Raw genomic sequence first — 21338 nt, forward strand, 5'->3', positions numbered from 1 at the left:
AGGAAAGGTGAGGAAGATACTTCAGCTTGAGGGATGCCACAGGGATGCAGGCTAGGACCTCTTCCATTTTGCAAAGTCATCCTTGTTCTCCACCGCTTTTACATCACCCACAGCGATCAGTAGCTGTGCCAAATAATATGTTCCATGACAATGGTGTTACCATGCTCCAGTGGTGCCGTCACCTTGAAAAATTGCAGAGCCAGCATCAGGTCGGAGACCATGAAGGACAGACTTCCTAACAGTGTTGCTGCCCGGCAGGTTCGAATGGCTAATGTCGCCATTAGAGCAATTAAGGCGATGTACACACCAACGGCTGGAGTCAGTAGAGCCGAGTCAGGTGTCTTCTGCAGGTAGGGATATAGGTAGATGTAAAACCTCCTCCCACCACAAACAGGATCAAATATAGGAAGCGGGTCCAGGAGGAGGAGGAATATGTTGCGTAGCGAGTGGAGAGGAAGGTGAGTGAGTACTGCAGATGAGCCACAGCAAATGCACCCATTCCTAAAACAGATATGTGAGATGTTCAAAACATATTAAGGACTGATATGCAAAATTCAGACACCTGAATTTTGGCGTTTCACACACAGACGCACAAGGCTGTCTTACCATGGATAAAAAGTTCGGGCCATATCAGGCAGCAGTCACCAACAGCTGAGAAGACCAGTCCTCCCGCCACACCCAGCACACTCTGACCTCCATTCCAGCTCAGCACTAGCACAGCCAATAGGACCGTGGGCGCTGCCTTCACACCTGCAGCCACGATGGAAGGGGGGGAGTCGGGAGTCCATAGGTAGAAGTAGGCCGCTGTGGCCAAAAAGAAAGGCAAAAGATAGAGAAAGAGAGCGCAGGACTGAGAGAGAGGGAGGCGGGGAGGAATGGGGGTGACAAATGATTGAGAAACATCACAACTTGAATATGCAAAATGGATAGACTGGTATGATGATTATAGAGAATTCCATCATGTCCATAAGGGAATATTTGTATAAGTAACATATATACAAGTAGTGAATCTCTTAATGATTGTATACAAGAGTGACAAAGAGAAAACAGTTTTAGCTACCGTATTTCTCCTCTGCCTCCTGTCATAGGCGTCTGTCTCAAGGATGTCCATCTCTTCAAAATTAGGACTGATGTGGGTGCTGACGGACGTGTCTCTGTTGGACCCACCTACCCTTCCTACACCTTATTTCTCCTGTTTCTGTCCTGTCTTTATTACCTTGGTTACCTATATACTGTATATGATCCTCTGTTGCTCTCGACACCTCTCTTCTCTTTCTCCTCTCTCTCCTCTCTCCCCGTCTCAGTCCCTCTCAGTAGATTCTGTTTCATGTGTCTCAGTCTGTCGGTGTTGGATGGCAATGAACTTTGGACCAATCCTTGCGACAGGGTATCTGTCAGATTGCTCTCTGATAATCAATATGCTCCCTGTTTTGAGTTCTCATGGACACACAGCTGACCTTTGACTTCTCCAACTGGAATACATTGGTGACATCAGCAGTTGAAGGGCAAAGTCAAACTAGGCAGATATAATGGCAGTAATCGTGAAAAGCAAAATTTGGTCCTATGTATGTGTTGTTCTTACATTGCATGTGAATTTCTGGTTTTTGTAGTGTGTTGCTATTAAGGCACTCCTGCTTGGATTCTGTCAAATTAAGTTTGGGGAATTTCCCACATTCCTGCTGGGAAGGGGGCTTGATCCTTTGAATCAAATCTGTAAATATTGAAGGCGATGCACTATGCGCTCTTTTTCTCTTCAAGAACTATGGGAAGAAAGAGGAATAGTTATGTCATCCAGCATTCAGAACAGCAGAACAAATCGTGTTGCTATACAGGACTACTTGTGAATAAATGTATCACATTAAACAATCATACGATTTACTGTACATTTTTTTCGGGGTTCGGGTGTTAGAAAGATAAGATTACATTTGTGCCTAAGTTGCAGAATGTTCTCCCCATAGATGAACAATTGAAAACATAAAGGAAAATAATGATTGCACAATACATTTGATGGTTTCACATTGCTGCCATTAAGCTAGAAATATGTATGTAAGTACCTTAATAATTAATAATTAATAATTCTTTGTGTGTTTTCCTTGACTAGGCCACTTTAGTCAAGATAAAACAGATAAAGCACTTTTCCTATTGCTCTTTAATGAGTCACAGAGTGCCTAGTGTTGTGGTTGTAGCCTGTTTGGAACGAGGCATTGACTGTGGTCACTAGATGGCCACACTGCTTCATATTGGTCAAAGAAAAGCAACACTAGAGCTGCAGAGGAAATCTGAGCAATGAAATTTTGCCAGTAAGAGTGTTCAACCCAAATGAAACAAAGGAAGACTTATACAAACATAAATTTCTGAAACAAATCTGATTTGTTGGCAGTGGGGTGATGGGGTGGGGGTGGGTGGGGGACAGTGGGCTTTGCAGCGGTCACATCCCTTATGGGATTACAAGACAGAATTCTCTCTAAAACGCAATCAAACACACATAGTTACACAGTACATACAGGAGAATGAGAAGAAATGTTTAGCAAATCGATTGATGTACACATACTGTAGCGATCCATTGCCGTTTCAGCAGTCAACTATAGTGGAAATTTGTTTCTAAATTATGAACACATCTGAAACTGAAATAGTTGAAATGGTTGGAGGAGGAGCCCAGCCTGTGATGATTCCACAGATTCAACAACTAATGATTAACTTCGGCCTCTCCGAGTCAAACTTTGTACTGTGCCTTCCCACAATTCATTGAGCAGCAGGCCGGTTGTTGTGCTTGGAGTTGGGAGACACAGACCTGGAGGGGCGTGGGATTAATTGGTGAGTAGAGCAATAAATGCAGTGAAATAGAAGGTTGTGTAGGTCGGGATTCGGGGAAATCAGATAGGGAGTAGGGTCAAAGGCAAAACAAAGCGAATCAGACAGGGCAGGAGAGAAGGGTGGGTAGCATGGTGTGTGTGTTTATGTGTGTGTGTGTGTGTGTGTGTGTGTTGTCAAGTTGCAGGTGAATGTTCTTGGCTTTTATGCTTGTTGGCTTTCTCTGCACAGGACATGGCTTCCAGCGCTTCCACCCTAAGGATTGGAGTTGTGGGATATGGGCATCTAGGTTTGCACTTGAGTCCTCCTCCCCCCCCCCCCCCCCCCCCCAAGCCCACCCGACACACACACACACACACACACACACACACTTTCTTCCACACATCATCAGGAATCTGTTTCCTAAATTCATTAATCCATTTTCACAGCTAATCATCTATCATCAGATTGAATCACACTTGAATGGACATAATGTCACATTGCCTTGGTAGTGAGTGACCGTGTGTGTGTGTGTGTGTGTGTGTGTGTGTGTGTGTGTGTGTGTGTGTGTGTTGTGTGTGTGTGTGTGTGCTCTAGGGCAGTTCCTGGTGGAGAGGATCCTTAAAGACGGAGCGGCGATGGGTCTGACTCTGGGCTTCGTTTGGAACAGAAATACTGACAAGCTCAAAGATTCAGTTCCTGATGAACTCATACTGGGTGATCTATCAGACTTTACAAACAGGTGCACACACACAAACCACACACACACACACACACACACATGCACACATGCAATATGAACCCATATGCAAAACACAGTAGCAGCATCTTGTGTTAACTAGACACTGCGGTAGACATGCACTTAGTGTGTTGTGTGTCCTTTTTGAACGTTGATGAATAAGCAGTGTGTGTTTTACAGGCGATGTGATGTGATTGGTAGAGGTGTGCCATCCTCAGATAGTGAAGGACTTCGGGCTGCGTTTCCTCTCTCAGTCTCATTTCATGGTGAGATTCTGCTCTTTTTGTCTGGGTCCTTAGCTGGTAGAGTTTCATGCTGTGGTTGAGAGTGAAATGTATAACTATAATAATAAAATGCACAATGTTTTTCAATAATAAAAGTTAAAGGCCATTTTATGGTTATGGTTTCATGACAAAAATAAAGAGGTGTTATCTTTTTTCCATAAACGTGATGCTTAAGGAATTATGGGTAGAGTTACACAGATCACTCCTTGGCTGCTTTTGTTCCTGTTCCTCGGCAGTAACAACGCCAGAGATAGCTAGAAAGTCCATTTTTATGTTTGTCAATAATATTTTATATTTTATTCTAGATGGCTTGACACTGGTCCATTCCTAGCAGGAGCTGTAGTTGAGATAGTGTGAATGTGTTTTGGATTTTGTATATTCTGGGGATTGTCAGGACATTTAGTCAACGATTTGAAGTTGACCCTTAGTCAACTTACAAGACTGTAAACTAAAGGCATGTAACACATTTCTACTCCAAAGCTTTGCTAAAAGATTAGAGGTCTTGTCTTTATCCATGACAGTCATTGAACACACTTTGCTCACAGCTGACAAGCATGTAAAACTAGCACCAAGCTAGTTTTCACTTGTTAATTACAAAGGTGTGAATGACATCCTATTTTGTACTACAACACTCCTTCTCCTTCTGTCCCCTTATCGTTTTCTCCTCTCAGGTGGGATCTCCCTCTGCCCTTTCTGATCCTGATCTGAACCTGAAACTGCGTCAGGCTGCTAAGCAGCATGGCAGGACGCTCTATGTCCCCAGTGGTGCATTGTGGGGAGGCCAGGACATCCAGAGGTTGAACGATAGCGGGGCCTTGAAGGTAAAGGGGCTGTGGAGAGAGGGTGGGTGGGTTATATTGTTATATACAGTGTTACAAGGAAAGGAAGGCACGCAGTAGCCACTTTTCCACAGCAGGACCAAATGAAGCTTACTGGAGCCAACAATTGGTTTATATTGACAAGTCATCTACTTGACTTGCATGCACACTGAAAACGTGGCTGAATGTGACTCAATATTACTAATGTTGCCATTAACTTGCTCTGTTAATCTTGTTTTTTGGTTGAACTCTGTTTCTTCTCTTGACCACTTTTCAGGCTTTGTTCATCAGAATGTCCAAGCACCCGTCCTGCTTCCGGCTGACAGGAGACATGCTCTCTGATTGGACGGAGGGAGAGGGGAGGCGTGTGTTATTCAGTGGCTCAGTGGCAGAGTTATGCCCTCTTGCTCCCAACAACGTCAACACCATGGCAGCAGCAGCAGTGGCAGCAGGAAGGCTTGGCTTTACTGGCGTTCGGGGAGAGATTGTGTCGGACACAGCGTGAGTCTCCCTAAGACCCTGACATAATGCTCATCTCCCCTCTAAATAAAGGAGAAATGTCATAACTGAACCATCCAATTTCTCTCCCTACCCCAGGTTAAGTGATTTCCATGTGGTGGAGGTGGAGGTGACTGGAGCTAATGGCTTCTCAGTGCACACAGTGAGGAGGAATCCAGCAAAACTTGGAGCTGTAACAGGCAGCGCCACTTACAACTCCTTCTGGAATAGTTTACTAGGTGGGTCCTCTTGTACATCCTGATTGTAAACAATGTTTTAGTGGAATATACACATTCACACATATACCCATATGACTTAGTTCCCCTGGGAGACTAGTCACTGCTGCCATTAAGGTCTCATTTTTTAACCTTAATCTTTAATTGATAAGAGCAAACAGGCCAAGGCCATGATTTAAACTAGGATGGACTAGGTTAGAATGAATCAGAGCAAACTTTGCTGAATTTGCACAGCAAGAAATTGAAATGATTTGCTAGATGTGGCTTTGGTTGAGACAAGGCCCCATCAGTGATAGATCTTCATGAGGACGACCCGTCTGTTTTGACGGCAGCTGAAAAACTGATATAGAATAAATCTTTTATACACTTATGACTTTTATGATTAAGGTTCCACAATAAAAGCGTGAGAGTAATGTGACTACGAATAGCCAGGGAAGTCAATATTAGTGGTCGACTATCTGTGACTCAGAGGAGGTATGCATGTTATTAAAGTGAAAATCTTCTGTTCAAGTGAAATATTTAGCTATAAAGCTATACTCTATTATACCAAAGGTATTATGACAAACCTTAGGACTAAGTATTTCAGAGATGGGCAATAAAAGACTAGCTGTGACTAATTACAGTACTTTTCAACAGGGAAGTGGGTATACAAATGCTTTATGGAGGAGAATGGAGATAAAGACATATGGAAATACATTTAGAACCAATATATTTAAACCCCAAATAAATGCCTCCTCCCTTAGATTTAGAAACGTATAAGGCTGATACAAATTCACTGTGCCAATATGGTAAAATCAGGGTACAAAATGAAAAGATCCAGAGTACGTGTGTGCGCAAACAAGTGGCGTGTCATCAAGATTCTCATTTTTTTAACCTTTGCATTTTCTTTTTCTTTCAGTTTGCAAAGGCCATGGGGGCCGAGTTTACCTGTGCTGAAGGAGGTGAGGACTGAGGAGGATTCACTGAGTTACTGAGTTACTGACGAGGGCGAGGTTTCTACAATACATCTAGGAGATGTATTGTAAGATGATCTGCTGCAAGTTTCCAGATAAATTAGACAGTGGATAGTGGATAAGATGTGTGGATGGTGTCACTGGGTCAGTATGTTGTCCCTTATCTAGAGCATTTGAATACCCACAAACCCTTGGTTCTATGTGTTGCAATAAACGGCATCCAAACAAAGAAAGAAGAGCCTGATATCATTTGTAACACACACACACACACATATGTATAGATATTTAAACTTTATTTTAAGATCATCTGGTGCAAGATTGTAACAAATGATAGACTCTTACAGGGAGTGTGTGTTCTCCTGGTAAAACCATTTTCCCTTCTTCCAAAACAGACAACTAGTTAGACGTACAGCAGCTCCCTTTCCAGCCATTTCTCTTGTGTCTTTCATCTAAAAACACGGCTGCCATCTCAGGATAAAGTCCCTTTTCTCTCTTCTCATCTCCATTCCTTTTCCAAATAAATACTCGTAGAAACAGGCAAACCTGGGTAAAACCATCAACACACAAGCGCACACGCAGACAGATAAACAGGAGTGTGAGGTTGCTGATCGATAATTGTCACTGAAAAGGCGGTGATACAATAAGGCGCAGAAACAAAAAACAAAAACACACACGCAACACTATTCTCAAAATGAGAGAACCGAGAGCTTTTCAGCGTTGTGTTCTGAGGCAGTTTGCTGATGTGCGGGTGTGTGTTGTGTGTTTCATTTCCATTCTAGGACGCTTTATAGTAAATAGGAGGTTTGGAAGAAACAATGTGCTACCACGAGGTGGACAGTTGAGTTCAAAACAGTGTGTCGTCTTCACCCTTTTAAGCAAAATACGTACGTGAGATAGGTGCTCTCTGTGGCTACTGACAGCAACTTAACTGTCTTCACACAGGCCGCTTTGCCAGGAAAATGGCTGTTGCAGCTTCGAATGTGTAAAGATGACAAGCTGGTAAAAAGGAGGGTTATGTTTCCCTGTTGTGACCCACCTTTGAATCAAGTAAAAAAGCCTCATGATAATCTTCCATTTAATATTCAATGCTTCATACCTATGCTATCCAGTGTTAGTGCCCTAAGAAATCCAGCAACGGTGTATTATTATTTTTTTTTTCTTGTTGAGCTTTCAATTAGCCCTTTCTAATTTATTCCACAAAGTAAGCCACTGGTTGTACTGCTGGTGTAACTGAAAAATACCAAGACATATTAAACCAACAGATATTAAAAAAATACTGAGGTACACACAGGTTGGGAAGACATCGACGGCGATGTAATTTTCACAACAAGCTGACGTTATATTTCTCTTAACATCTCACGTTCACTCAACTGCACTCATCTATGAAGTGTGTGAGTACACGGATGGCCGCAACGATTGCCACAGAAACGTTTCACTAGTGTGTTCAGCGTGTGTGTGTGTGTGTGTGTGTGTGTGTGTGCTGTGTGTCTGTCTCAGTTTTTCTCGCCGGCGGCACCGTCACCATTCCCGTTGGCCCCATGCACAGCGTAAGCCTTGTTTTTGAACGGCAGGGAGAACGGCTGGCGGATGTTCACCCGGTCCTTCTCCGCCTCCAGATCCTCGTCGTAGCGTTCGTCTTCTTCATCGTTGTCCTCGGCCTCGCTGTGGTGGGGGGAGGAGTGGCGGGACAGGGACGGAGACGGGGGCACCGAGGCCGGGCGGGGGTAACGGAAACCCGAGGCCTGGAGAGGAGAGACGAGGAGGCATCGCAACGTCAAGCGGAGGATGGAGATGAAAGTATTTTACACTTGTACAACAAGTGAACAAATGAAGCAGGCAAAAGCTGTATACACCCCCCACCCATACATACACACACACACACACACACACAGACTTACCGAGGTGGGCTCATGAGGTTCATATAGGTAGGTGTCAGGGAAGGCTTTAGCCAGGGCCATGTGGCGGGCAGATATGTAATACTAATGCAGAACAGGAGACAGAAACAAAATCGTCACACGAACACTGCAAAAAATGCCAAGTTGTCAAGTGATTTTGACTTGCTTCCAGACCTATCAAGCTTATTTCATGATATTTTTAGTCAAATTATCTCACTGCACTGTCAGATAATCTTGCTGGTTTCAATAAATGTCACTTGATTCATGCCAACATGACTTCTTTCAAGAAATCATTTTAAGAAACTTTCTCCAAGACAATTTAACTTTTACCAAGTAAATGTCCTGAAACAAGTTACATTATCCTGAAAAAGTCAAAGTTGTTGAAACCAGTAAAATTATCTGCCAGTGCAGTAAGATGATTTCACTAAAAAAAATCCTAAAATAAGCTTGATAAGTCTTGATACAAGATAAAATAACTGAACAAATGTGTCAGTTTTTGCAGTGAACAAAATGAGCTTTGTCCTTTTGAGCCTTACCCTGCCCAGGTATCTCCAGTCCAGCAGGTCGCTCAGACGCTCAGTCCGGTTCCTTTGGATGATCCGCTGGCGCCGACTCTGCTTGCAGAACTGGAACAGGAAGGAAGTGAGCTGGTTGCACGACTCGTCCACGCCGCGGTACCGCCGGTCCAGGATGTAAATACCTGCAAATAGGAGGGGAAGCATCAATAATCCCTGTAAAATCGTTTTAAAGAAAAAGAATTAGTCCATTGGGAATTTGACAGATAATTTATAAAAAAGGAACCCACCGTATGCTGAAGGGTCCGCTATGTGTTCCTCCATGAAACAGCCAAAGCCCGACAGATTAGTGGAGATTGATGGGATTCCCATGACTGTGCACTCAGCTGAGGGGGAAACAGACAGAGAGGCCCATTAAGCATTTCATATTATTGTATCAACACACACACACACACATGCACACACACGCACATGCACACACACACACACACACACACACTGTGTGAGTCATACCTGGTGTGTAGCCCCAGGGCTCATAGTAAGATGGGAAGACGCCAAGGTGGCAGCCTCTTACAAACTCCTCATAATCCATTGGAAGTAGAGGAGAGGTGGACGACAGGAACTCTGGATGGAAGATAACCTGATGGATGGAAAAGCTTTCAGTATCAGAACAGGATATCTGAGTATATACTGTATATATCACAACAATTAGTGTAGTAGCAAATTCCCATTCTTGGCTAAAAGTGTCTGTGTTGGCTGAAAATAACTGAAGAAACTCATGAGTCATCATGTGCCACAGAGACTACCATCACTAGAAAGGCTACGAGCTATGGGTGAGCAAAGTGATGAGGATGTATGAAAATGTCCTTGAGGGTTTCCGCTTCATTCAGCACAGCAAGTTAGTCTTTGTAACTCAGACCTGGGTCTGCCTGGGAGCGAAGGACAGTTTGCCAGTTCAAAATCTACTTTCAAGTGATTCAACCATTCTACCTTTTTATTTATCAGTGTTTCCTCTCACTGAACCAGCATGGATCCATTAGAAATGAATGGGCGTGTGCTCCAAGTCCTTAGAAAAAATATATACATAATTTGATTTGTGAATTATTTAGACTGGTGGCAAGGCGTGTCCTGAAGTAGAACCAAACACAATCTAAACTCAATTTGTTCTCATTATTCATGTCAACCTTGGTGACATTGTCATCTATAGTGGGTGCACTCATTTAACGGCTCCTGGACGGGTGACATACCGGCTGGGCAGGCTCTGAATCAGCAGCAAAATCCAGCAAACAAACGGAAAAACCACATGGTGGAGGACAACAATCTAATGAGTAAACACTCCACAATTCAATGGACAAAAGTATCAACAGAAACATTCACAGGCCATGTAGGCCTACATTTCCTTATCCACATATTCACGATTGATGTTTCTGTTTTCTTGGGGTGCAGAACATGTAAATTAGACAAAAATTCTTACATTAAACTGTATTCAGCAACAGTGACGCTCTTCTTCTCACTTGATCTGTACCTGCCCATCACGTGACCAGGAGGGTCCTGGGTGCCCTTAGACAAGTGCACCCAGTGTGACTGCTTCTACTTTAGGACACGCCTCATGACGGATGTAAATAAATCACAAATTGAACTGGGTATATTTATGTGTGAGAGCTTTTTGTCTACTCTATTCTGAGAAAAGCTGCTTGATGTTGATAAATAAAAAGGTACAGAAGAAATCTTTGTGCAGGGGGAATAACTGTATTGTCTGTGAATGACTGAACCCCTTTGATCATATTATGGAGAGCGTTGTGATGCACCTTGACCCGGTCAGCGGAGCTGTTGAAGAGGCCGATGCGGCGGATGCAGTTGAGGATGGGGTCGCTGCTGTCCTCCAGCATGTTGTGGGTACAGATGGGAGGCTGGCACTGTCTCTGAGTCGCAAATATGGCACGCTTCATTATGGTGAAATCCTCTTTATCCAGCATCTTTGACACATCTGGTAGCTGCCCACTAGGCAAAACAGATTGTTACAGACTTAATGATGAAAAGAAACTGGCAAAATAATAACCTTCATCACATTGGATTTGTAAATTTATGTATGTATCTGGGTTTCTAATTCATCTTCAAAAACAATTACAATATATATATGTTAGCATGAATCAATTTAGTTATTTGCCAGCTTTATCACAAACAGACATAAAATTCAAGGTTGACTGGATATTTTAACATCAAGATTGTTTTGTTTGCAACTTGAATTGAGCTGGTTGTCTCTTACAATCATGATATTTTAATTTGATGTTGTTATAAGACAGGTCATTGCATGCGGCCTCTTACAGGTTTCATAAAGTATTCTGCAAGCGGTCTACTTACACTAGCAGTGACTCATAAAGTTTCTTTCCGAAACGTTCCTTCACGGTCTGAGCAGTATCCCTGTGTCAGTAGAAAAAAGTACAATAAGCACAATACTCCTTATGGCAATAGAAATGCATGATAAAGTATATAATTACATGAATTTGCCTACTATAAGATCAGTCAAGGTGTCTCTGGGCCCACACCCACCCACCACCTCCATCAGCAGAGGAGGAAGGGCGGATGAAAAGCAAACTCACCACAGCTGCTTCCTGACTGCTTGGCCTTTCAAGGTCTCCACATTGAAATTGTTCGTCCTAGCTGGCATGATGAAGAATGCAATAACCGTCACATCACTATGGTTGACCTGTGACAGACGGGCCAGAGGGGAATCAGGGTTAAGTTTTAACACCTAGGGTCCACCCCTCTCCCACAGACACACACATAAACACAGGACCGCACACACACACACAAACACACACTTACCCTCAGCAGATAGTTGAGTCTGGCTAAAGCCTCCAGGAAGATGTCAGCTCCTTTGTTGGAGAATTCGTACCTTCCAGCTATGAAAAGGAACAAACACTTGTCCAGGTTGAAGTCCAGATGCCTAACGGTCAAGACAAAAAAATCTGTCAGAATATATGGATGAGTGTAGAGCTTTGGCTCACAATGTATTCTTCCAATAATATTTTGAGCAAGTACTACATTCTTCATCATTTGACTCAGTAGATAAGATAACTCACTAACATTGCAGGACTTATTTCCATTATAGCTGATCAAGTGGTGGCAGGCAAGCAGGGAGTAAATATTGTGCGATACATTCAACAGAATGTACTCAACAGTATACAGTACACATGTAATTTACGCATGTGATTTACTCGTATTGACTTACTGTGTTAAATGAGCACACATTCATACGTAGACATTCTAAATTCAACATTGATCCTCCTTGAACATGCTGTGAATGTTTTGAATACACTATATATAACGTTGGTAATGTGTGTGGTGTCTCTGACCCGTAGAAGTGTCCTCTGATGAACTCCTGGATGCGGTTCTTGCTCTGAGCGTGGAGGTTCTGAAACTCGTGCATGGCCGAGAACTTCTTCACGTTCAGCCCGTTTGGAGTGATGACGTCTGTGTGCGGTGGGAGAGGTTGAGGGACGGGAAATGCAGGGGAGAGAGAGAGAGAAAGTGAGAAAGAAACAAAGACAGAAAAATGGAGAGAGAGAAGGAGAGAAAGAGAGAGAAATCAGTTTCACGCACCACTCTTGAACACAGCATAAGCTACTTTTACCGTAGTTTTTTTTTGACAATATAAAAATCATAGTAAAAATGTGGCTTTAAATATTTGATAGCTGTAATCAGAATCAGAATCAGCTTTATTGGCCAAGTATGTACACATACAAGGAATTTGACTACGGTTTTTCGTTGCTTCAATGTACTTACACAGAATAAATATACAGCTAAAAACAAGGACAACAAGATGAACAGAGGTAAACCTAAACATTTAACTACTATGTAAAAATATGCATATATATAAAAAAGTATATATATATGTAAACAACCCTAGGACAATAGTGCAATGGTGCAGAGTGCAAAGATGCTGGGATACATATGGAGTTGTTAACCCTAACCCTAACCCTTAACAGAAGATCTATACACAGAATCTTAGTAGAAGTATCCTTAACATCCAAAGATGTTAGAATAGCCAAGAGTTCAGTAAGCAGCCCTATAGGTTGATATACAGCTATGCTCCTTTGAGAGCAGCTGTGTGTATTTGAATCTTCACCTCATGAAGCATCTATATCCATAACATCTGTAGGTGTCTCTCTGTCACCTTGTGTTCACACTGCAAGCAACTCAAACAACAAGTCACCAGAGGTCCATTCATTTTCTACACAGCTGAGCGAGCAGGGAAACTTGGCCGGTGTTCCTGATCAACAAGCTTGCCAAGGCTGAACTTTTCATCAGTCATCAGCCGCCAACAGCCAGATTTCCATGCTTCCTTTTTTCCCTACAGATGTGATTGTGTTTCATTAACAGTAGTTCCGCTTGCCAAGAGCAAAAGGCACGAGCAGCTGATTACAGCCATTCAAAGCTCCCCAGTTCTCTACAAATGTTATATGATAGACTGCAGCTCAAGAATGATGCTTGGAGAACGGCTGCATCCATTGTTGGGGTCGATGGTAAACTCTGAAGTAAGTTTATTGAGTTTTTTTCTGTTTATTTTCGATTAATGCCATCTAACTAAACTACCACTTGTTTGGTAGCTATGTTAACAATTAAAACAATGCTATGTTATGGAAGGTAATACCAAAGTGAAAAATACATGACTTGCAGGCCAGAGGTTAATACACCTCCACAGGGTCTCAGACACACCTGGTTTCCTCTTGAGCAGGTACTCTGCCTCGATGGCTGTGATCTGTGACACGGTGGTGAAGACATGAGCACAGCGCGCTGCCGCCCGCTCCAGACAGTACCGGTGGTAGATCTGTCTGTCTCCTGCCTCCTTATCCACGTTGAACTGAAAGACAGTCAGAAAGAGAGAGAGAGAGAGAGAGAGAGAGAGAGAGAGAGAGAGAGAGAGAGAGAGAGAGAGAGAGAGAGAGAGAGAGAGAGAGAGAGAGAGAGGGAGAGAGGGAGAGAGAGAGAGAGAGGGAGAGAGGGAGAGAGAGAGAGAGAATATCCTGATGATGAATCAGATGCAGATGCATAAGTAAAGAAATCACTGTTGATCTTTTCCTCCACAAGTCAATACCTTGTTCAATTCTTAACTCAACAAATTTTGCCATTGGAATTGCGAATTTTCACAATGACGTTCTGTTGTGCTTTTCTTACGTTTATTGTGTCTTGTTTGCTTTTAATCTTTAATCTAGATCCTTTCCAACAAACACATGTAGGCCTAGACAGGTGCAAACACACACACACACACACACACACACACACACACACACACACACACACACACACACACACTCAGCAAGGTTGTTATAGAAGTCGACGTTGCCGGCACACAGGTAGCGCCCCAGCAGTGTGGCGTGTGTGGTGAAGATGGTCGCGATGGGCAGCTGTCTCTGTCGACACAGCATCAGGCCCAGGCCGGCCAGCCACTCGTGGAAATGGGCCAGGATGTGGGGAGGCTCCTCACACTGGGATGCATACTGCGATACAGGAGAACACAGGTCAGTGTGAACGACACACACACACACACACACTTACACATGCATTCACACGCATAGTGTCTTCTTCACAGGCCTTTCTGCAGGTTTCAGAAAGCCAAATTTAATACCGTTTAAGACCTTTCTAATGCTACCAGGAAATGAATTTAAGACCAATTTAAAAACCAAAATGAAGAAAAAGAAGCTGGCAAACCAAGACTATTTCTGACTGAACTTACTGTAGCTAATAAAAGGTCCAGTTGTGTTTAGTAAAGCAGATAGGATGTATATTGTACTACTAACCCTGTTCTGTATTAATCAAATGGTTGACATGCAGCACAAAGAAACCTGTCATTGCATGGTGAAAAAAAGAGACTTTTAATTACTGTATTTAGGACATTTTAAGGTCTTAAATTTAGATTATTTTAATGACTTTTTCAGACCCAATACCCAAACTATAGAAGCATGTTAACCAAATCTCTAATTTTAACGCAGTTGACAGGCAAAGTTAGAGGAGTCCAGGGAAGACACAGACTGTATCATGTACTCAAACAAACTGTGCATCATATCTCTTATCTCATATCTCATATATCACTTTCACATCTCGTCAGTGGATGCCAGCTGCCTGACCTCTCCCAGGAGCCAGGCGGTCAGGAAGCCGAACAGCACGGCGTCGTTGGCCTCCCGGTCGAACCACGGCACGCCGATGGCACAGTTCTCCCACAGCTCACTCTTCCAGCGGTCCAGAGACCAGGCGGTGAAGCCCACGTCGATCAGAACCACGTAGGGGCTGCCCTCGATCAGCCAGCGCCCGAAGTAGACCTGGGGGGTGGAGAGGGGGGTTATTAAATGAGTGAGCATGGTAGAGAGGGAGGGACAGTGGTAATCTGTGAAAATAACTCAAAAAAACTAAGGACTTTGACTCCATCTAATTTAGGAGTGGGGATGATTAAATGACTAGCCGGTTAATCACTAGGCGATGCATTAGTTAATAAGAGAAATACTAAAAAACACTCAAATACTAAGAAATACAACACATTTATATTTACCTACATGCAGAGATTCCAGAGCAAAACAATACATTTCCATGACTTATTTTTGCCGTCTTTCTATATGTAGATGAGCTGGTTAGTCGTTTTCACGACATTAGATTAATGGGTAGTAAAATTTATCAAAATATCCATTCCTAATCTAACTGTATTTTCCTTTCATTGCAAACATCTAGACGATCCCCATAACAAAACCGCCTCCCAACCACAACCCAAGGTAAACTGATATGGTGTTTCACTCTGTCTGACACAGAGTCACGTCCCAAGTATGTTGTTTCAAGTCTAATATACCAGTGTATAGATATATAGGACTTAGTTTAGTATACAGGACCTCATTTTTTTTAAACAGTAGTTTCATAGTTTTCAGTCTAAATGAATTGCACTGGTGTTGCTTTTTTGGGCGGACTGAAAGGTCTTCTGATTCAAGACAAACCAGACAGGCTTCTAAAAATGCTGAACTGCCCCTTTAAAATAGTATCGCTACTGCTCTGCATAGCCTTGACCCATAATGCCACAGTGCTCCTACAGTGACACAGCAAACACACATAGCACAAAACATTAACTGCACACACAGTCATCTATTTCTGGGTGAGAGAGAGAGAGAGAGAGAGAGAGAGACAGAGAGAGAGAGAGAGAGAGAGAGAGAGAGAGAGAGAGAGAGAGAGAGAAAGAGAGAGAGAGAGAGAGAGAGAGAGAGAGAGAGACATTGATACAGCCTCTAACCTTTGAGGGGAAATGCCAGAGGGTTTAGAGACACGGTTAGGAACAGACAGACTGGGCGGAGAAAGAGAGGGAGAGATATGAAAAGATGGACTGAAAAAGAGGGATAAATCTGTGTGTCTAACAGGGTTTTCATCACACATGCTTTCACTCATCTTAACTTTTCAAACCAAAAATACTGTCTTGTAACATTCAAACTGGCACATATTAAACTCAGGGGGGGGTGTGTGTGAAGAGTTTACTGTGTAGGTATGGTAGTACCTTACACCCACTGGCGTTCATCTTGTCGATGGTTCTCTTCAGAGCCGGGTTGGTGGGCTCGATCAGCTCAACCTGGGTGCGCACGTTGCTCTCCACATAAGGACCCACCAGGAAGTAGTTCTCCCCCCATTCCTCCGCGGTCAGACGGGCTTTGGTCTGGATGACAGTGTAGATGCCTCCAACTGCACACACGCCGCACACATGCCGCACATACACACACAAGGTCAAGACAAAGACACGATGTGAATCAACCTGTTACTAGTCATTACTGTGAGTCTCTTACAAATGAGGTTAAACAGAAATGTATACACTACCAGTCGTTTGGACACACCTGATTGAATGTAGGCTACTATGTTTTTCATTCTCTTAAAGCCATTTTGATCTAAAGGCTTATGCTTAAATGCTTGAAATTAGTTTTAGACTATAAACTATAACTATTTAGAATATAAATTGTGAAATTGATGCCTATGTATGAATTTCTTTCCAAAGCCTTTGCCTTTCCATCAAGGCAAAGAGAGGCTACTTTAAAGAATCTTTAAAATGTGAAAAATAGTAAAAATAAAGAAAAATGTCCAAACTTTTGACTGCTTTTAAATGCTTATAGACTTTTTTTATTTTCACAAACTTTCAACTTTCAAGAGGACATACACACACAATCGCGCACAACCAAGGAGCGACCACATACTGTATGCATGTGCGCACGCACACACACACACACACACACACACACTTGCCTTTGTTGGCGACCTCCCAGGCGATTTCAAAAAGAACAGCATCCTCCAAATCAAACTCCTCGTCCCACTCCTCCAGTCCTGAGAGGGAAGTGACGGACAGGCTGCGAGCCAGCGGCATGCTGGGTAAACACAGAACACGGACCGTTGAGACGGAAGTTCCCTCTGACTGTGTGTGTACACACAATACACGGTCTAGGATGATGGCTTCCTGCACTCTCACTTGTTGAGCTCATTTTTCCCACCAAAAACTCTGTTGAGGATTGAACAATTCACACTAGACTACCAGGTTTTTACATCAAAACCCTGTCCTACCTTTTCTTCCTGGTCCTGATTTCTTTCCCTGGCACTTCAATTATATATTTATCATCCTAAGGACACAAGAATATTTGTTACATGCTCTGACTTACACCCTTGTACTTGTTCCTATTGGCTGCTTTTGATGTTGGTAGTCCAGGAATTAAAAGTTTATTCTACAGATGACTCATTGTAAGCTGTTCTGGATAAGAGTATCAGTTAAATCCCTAAAATGGAAATGGAAATACGATTTACCACTACAAGTGTAAAATACACGTTTCTCTAAACATCATGACATTTTACCACACACCGACAAACCAGTAGGTCTACAATGAACCGCACATAACTGCCGTTTCATAACTCCTATTACACTATAATGCTGTGATGTAAACACAACAGACAGATGTTAACTTATTTCACAATTCCTCAAGAATTTCAACAACTCTCAAGCTAGAAAATAACAAGTCAGTGTCCCTAGACTCAAATCCAAACCTCCTGGTGGAATAGAAGATAAAGTTTCTTGCTACTTTCTTGAAAATGTAACGTTTTGAAAATTAATTCTCATTTCAAAAGTGATAACCGATAGGAACCTGATAGAAAATAGCACTGAATCCATATTTACCCTTTGGCATATTTACCCTTGGGCAGTTCTCACAAGAAAATCCAGCCAATCACTTCACAGCCAGTGAAGCGGTACGTTGTGTAACACAGATACAGTACTACTTGTGTGTGGCGTATGGAGAGGTGTGTGTGTGTGTGTGTGTGTGTGTGTATGTGTATGTGTATGTGTGTGTGTCTGTATAATATGAGATGGTCAAAGGCCTTCTTCTGGCAGCCTTCCCATGAAGCTGAACACACATAACTGACACACACAAACACATAGACAACCTTGAATATCACACACTGCATGATCCTACAGCTGTAGAGCATCAAGTGGGCTTTGAGTCGGCTTTAGAGGGAAAGTTTGAATCTTAACTGTGCAGTGTTGAGTTGCCAGTGGTTTGTTTTTGAGTACATCAGACATAGATACAGGACTGTAGCTCTTGACATGATTTAGTTTGTCTTTCTTCACAGTTTTAGCAGTGGCTGCATCACTGCCGTCTGACTGTAAGGGAAACACTGTACAACACATACTCCACACTTCAGCGCCTGCTTGGATGTGGGTAAATGGTGCAACCTCCTGAAACAAAGGAGGGTGTGAGTGTGAGAAAGGAAGTAGAGGCGGAGGAAAGAGAGGGACGGCGATCAGGTATGAACTTGACTCAGTCATTCATACTGTGGCAGTTGTTGACATGCTCCAACAAAACGCTGTCATCTTGTGCAAAGCCACAAAAATGAAGCTGTGCACACACACACACACACACACACACACTGGGTTAAACGGGGACAGAGGGAAAACACTCATCCCCCCTATTCCCCAATCCAGTCCATCATTTTGCTGTTTTTCACAGTCCTGTGATTCTCTCTCATTTTGGCCTCAAATCCTATCAGTATACTCTGCTGATGTCCTGACCTCACATTCCTATCTATGTTCTTGCACTGGCTAAACGACAACAGTGTAACTATATATCACAAAAAGGGACAGGATAAAGGCTGTGCAATGTGTATGGTTAAGTTAACAGTTCATCAATGTCCTATCCTGTTCAAGTCCAACGCTTGATAAAAGTCCAGAGCAGGAGCCCCGATCAGATCTCTGACACACTTGCATCCTCTTAAACAAAACCACATCCAGTTGCATGCAAAATCTTGTGACTGAGCACAAACATAGGGATGTTTTTGGCTTAGGGGAACTACTGGGTGCTATGGAACAATGGACAACTCTCTCTCTCTCCCTCTCACTCTCTCTCTCTCTCACACACACACACACACACACACACACACATCATGTGTGCATCCACTCTGCTATGGAGTATAGTATAAGTCAGTGAGGTTTTGCATCAGATTTCCTGATGTCCCAGATCAGAATATGAAGGCTGTACGCCCACCTTTGGTAGTGCTACGCCAACAGCAGCCAGATCACATCCACAATGCCAACAGTCCTATACAGCATGGCGGAAGGTGTGTGATGCTGAGAATGTTTTATCTTTTCTGTGGCATGTTATGTTATCAGCACAGAGACACACACAAGTTGCATTTATCGGAGTTGAACGCGACACGCGAACGTGACAGCAGGCACCTACACTGCAATCCTGCTGCGGAAACGCGCGAGGACACCGCGTCCTGATGCGCGCTCGTTACGAAATTAAATATTAAATTAATGTCATTCTCTGAAGAAACAGGCCTACTTACCCTTCGATTTTGTCCCAACTTCACAGAGATAAACTACGGAAGCATTAGCAGCTGTCACAGTCAATCCAAAAAAAAAAAAAAAAAAAAAAAAAAAGCCAAGAGAGAGAGAGGGAAAGGGGCGGCGGCCTTATTTAAATATCAGTGACTCGCATTGGTTTGATGCATTTTCTGTCATTTTGAGGGACAAGGGGCTCGTGGCTAGTGGTCCAGGAAGAAGGTGGGGTTGTGAATGTGGTGTCGGCCCTCCTAATATACATTATTCATGAGCTTTATTCCTATTGGCCTCGCTCCCGGTCTATTCTCCGCCTCTGGAAACAACGTGACAGGAATTGGGCGTTTTCCCCAGCTGAGAGACGCGATTGGCTGAGCGGAGTTTAAAGGGATTTTACAGTGGTTGGTGAATTATCAAATCAACCCTTAAAAAAAAAAGAGGGGAGTCGTGGGTAACGTGAGCAACGAGGCAACTTTTTTTTTCCTTTTTTTCTCCGAAGAGGAGGGAGAAGGGCAAGAGAGTTATTTATAATGCCTGCTAAGGGTCAGGGAACATAGCTGGGGAATACAACGTGACCAGTGACATTAAGAAACCCAACCCCTCTACATATCTCTCTGATGTATCCTATATTAACCCTTATAGCTGTTTTCCACCAGACTCCCTCTCAGTCTAAATAGCCCCCCCCGCCCCTTAGTCAGCCTGACCACATCAGCCAACAGGTCTGGGTCTATATTGGTGGAGCTTCTTGGAATAAAGGGAGGCCAGAGAGACAGACCTTCACCCAGAGGAGAAAGGTTCAGATCCCCTTGTCAGGAAAACAAGCAGGTGTGTGTCACTGAGCATAAGGCACTGAAGCCCTGTAGCTGACCTCTGACCTCCCTGTGGAGGGGGGCAAACAAAAAGGTCAATAAAATGAAGAGTACTCAGTGACAAGATTAGATGAGATCACTTTGTTGCAACTTATAATATAACTCATAATCCCCAATCAACTCTCATCAGTGCAGATCCTAAGACCTAAACCTGCCTCAGGAACATCTTTGTGATAAATCTGTTACACTTAATTATTTTCTGTGCTTAATGTCATATTGCTAAGGTGATGTACTTAGAATGTTATTCTTAACATTCTCTTTTTTTACTTCATCTGGCACTTTTATTTCTTTTGTTTTCTTTTTCTTTTATTTGATGATGTCAATAATAAACTAAAACTAGACTGAAAGGATTTGTAGAATCGAATCGAATCGAATAAAATCTTTGCTGGTGATAATATGAAGTCAATATTGTCATTGTCATTATCATATAATCATCTATTCGACAATGGCCGACTTGGCTGTATTTATGAAACTAGGAATTTGAAATATATGTATTTGTCAATGGAAAATGAATTGAGAATTTATTTTGACAGAACTTGACCAGTGGGGCGCTAGTTGTCATTTTCTTCATTCGTGGCTCGCTTTTCCGCTTTGAGAGAGATCATGTCTAGAAATATTAAACATTGCTTTGCACGAGCTAGTCAGCTCTCTAGTTGTGTGCCACATCGAATTGCTTTTCCCACTTTTTTCCTATTCCTATTTAGCAAATGTAATCCAAAACTTATTCAGAGAATAAAAATTAGAACACATAATATCAGATAACATGTCTTTAACAGGGACAGAAAGAATATGTGTAAAGGAAAAAAGTTACACTGATATATTGGGCAGGAAACGCAGTGGCTCCTTCTTGTTTGGGGGAGGGGTTATTGTTTTAATGTGTGATTTAATTTATTTTTTAAATCTG

General features: G+C 42.8%; 3 protein-coding genes across 3 annotated transcripts; 1 reads left to right on the plus strand and 2 right to left on the minus strand.

The window, feature by feature from the left end:
* Positions 1 to 39: 39 nt before the first annotated feature.
* tmem86b (transmembrane protein 86B) lies at positions 40 to 1852 on the minus strand. The gene is given in 5 exon segments (XM_071533332.1): positions 40 to 143; positions 146 to 373; positions 376 to 501; positions 607 to 850; positions 1061 to 1852. Coding segments are annotated over 5 exon segments (741 nt in total). The 5' UTR covers positions 1112 to 1852; the 3' UTR covers positions 40 to 51.
* Positions 1853 to 3033: 1181 nt separating this feature from the next.
* aspdh (aspartate dehydrogenase domain containing) lies at positions 3034 to 6430 on the plus strand. Its single transcript, XM_071533373.1, is given in 8 exon segments — positions 3034 to 3100; positions 3388 to 3532; positions 3710 to 3725; positions 3727 to 3795; positions 4485 to 4634; positions 4909 to 5132; positions 5229 to 5368; positions 6264 to 6430. Coding segments are annotated over 8 exon segments (837 nt in total). The 5' UTR covers positions 3034 to 3045; the 3' UTR covers positions 6302 to 6430.
* A 184-nt stretch (positions 6431 to 6614) lies between these two features.
* On the minus strand, positions 6615 to 19631 carry gys1 (glycogen synthase 1 (muscle)). The gene is made up of 16 exons (XM_071533313.1): positions 19574 to 19631; positions 16991 to 17109; positions 16257 to 16438; positions 14857 to 15048; positions 14041 to 14229; positions 13448 to 13592; positions 12085 to 12202; positions 11555 to 11675; positions 11329 to 11435; positions 11090 to 11149; positions 10537 to 10729; positions 9242 to 9368; positions 9019 to 9114; positions 8750 to 8913; positions 8217 to 8297; positions 6615 to 8060 (listed from the first exon to the last, which is right to left on the minus strand). The coding sequence occupies exons 2-16, from the start codon at positions 17106 to 17108 to the stop codon at positions 7812 to 7814; spliced, it is 2142 nt and encodes a 713-aa protein (XP_071389414.1). The 5' UTR covers position 17109; positions 19574 to 19631; the 3' UTR covers positions 6615 to 7811.
* Between the last annotated feature and the right edge of the window lie 1707 nt (positions 19632 to 21338).

The sequence above is a fragment of the Centroberyx affinis genome, unplaced genomic scaffold (assembly GCF_046629955.1).
Source record: "Centroberyx affinis isolate AG114_WGS23_722 - 3 ecotype Tasmania unplaced genomic scaffold, CSIRO-AGI_Caff_v1 ptg002360l_1, whole genome shotgun sequence".
Classification (NCBI taxonomy): domain Eukaryota; kingdom Metazoa; phylum Chordata; class Actinopteri; order Beryciformes; family Berycidae; genus Centroberyx; species Centroberyx affinis.

What these genes read in the sequence shown, in the direction of transcription:
- gys1 (XM_071533313.1), bottom strand. Translation starts at nt 17,108, where the DNA reads ATGCCGCTGGCTCGCAGCCTGTCCGTCACTTCCCTCTCAGGACTGGAG. An exon ending in TGAACGCCAGTGGGTGTAAG is followed by an intron (nt 15,049 to 16,256) that starts GTACTACCATAC and finishes TCCACCCCCCAG; the next exon opens with GTCTACTTCGGGCGCTGGCT. An exon ending in GCCCTGGGGCTACACACCAG is followed by an intron (nt 9,115 to 9,241) that starts GTATGACTCACA and finishes TTTCCCCCTCAG; the next exon opens with CTGAGTGCACAGTCATGGGA.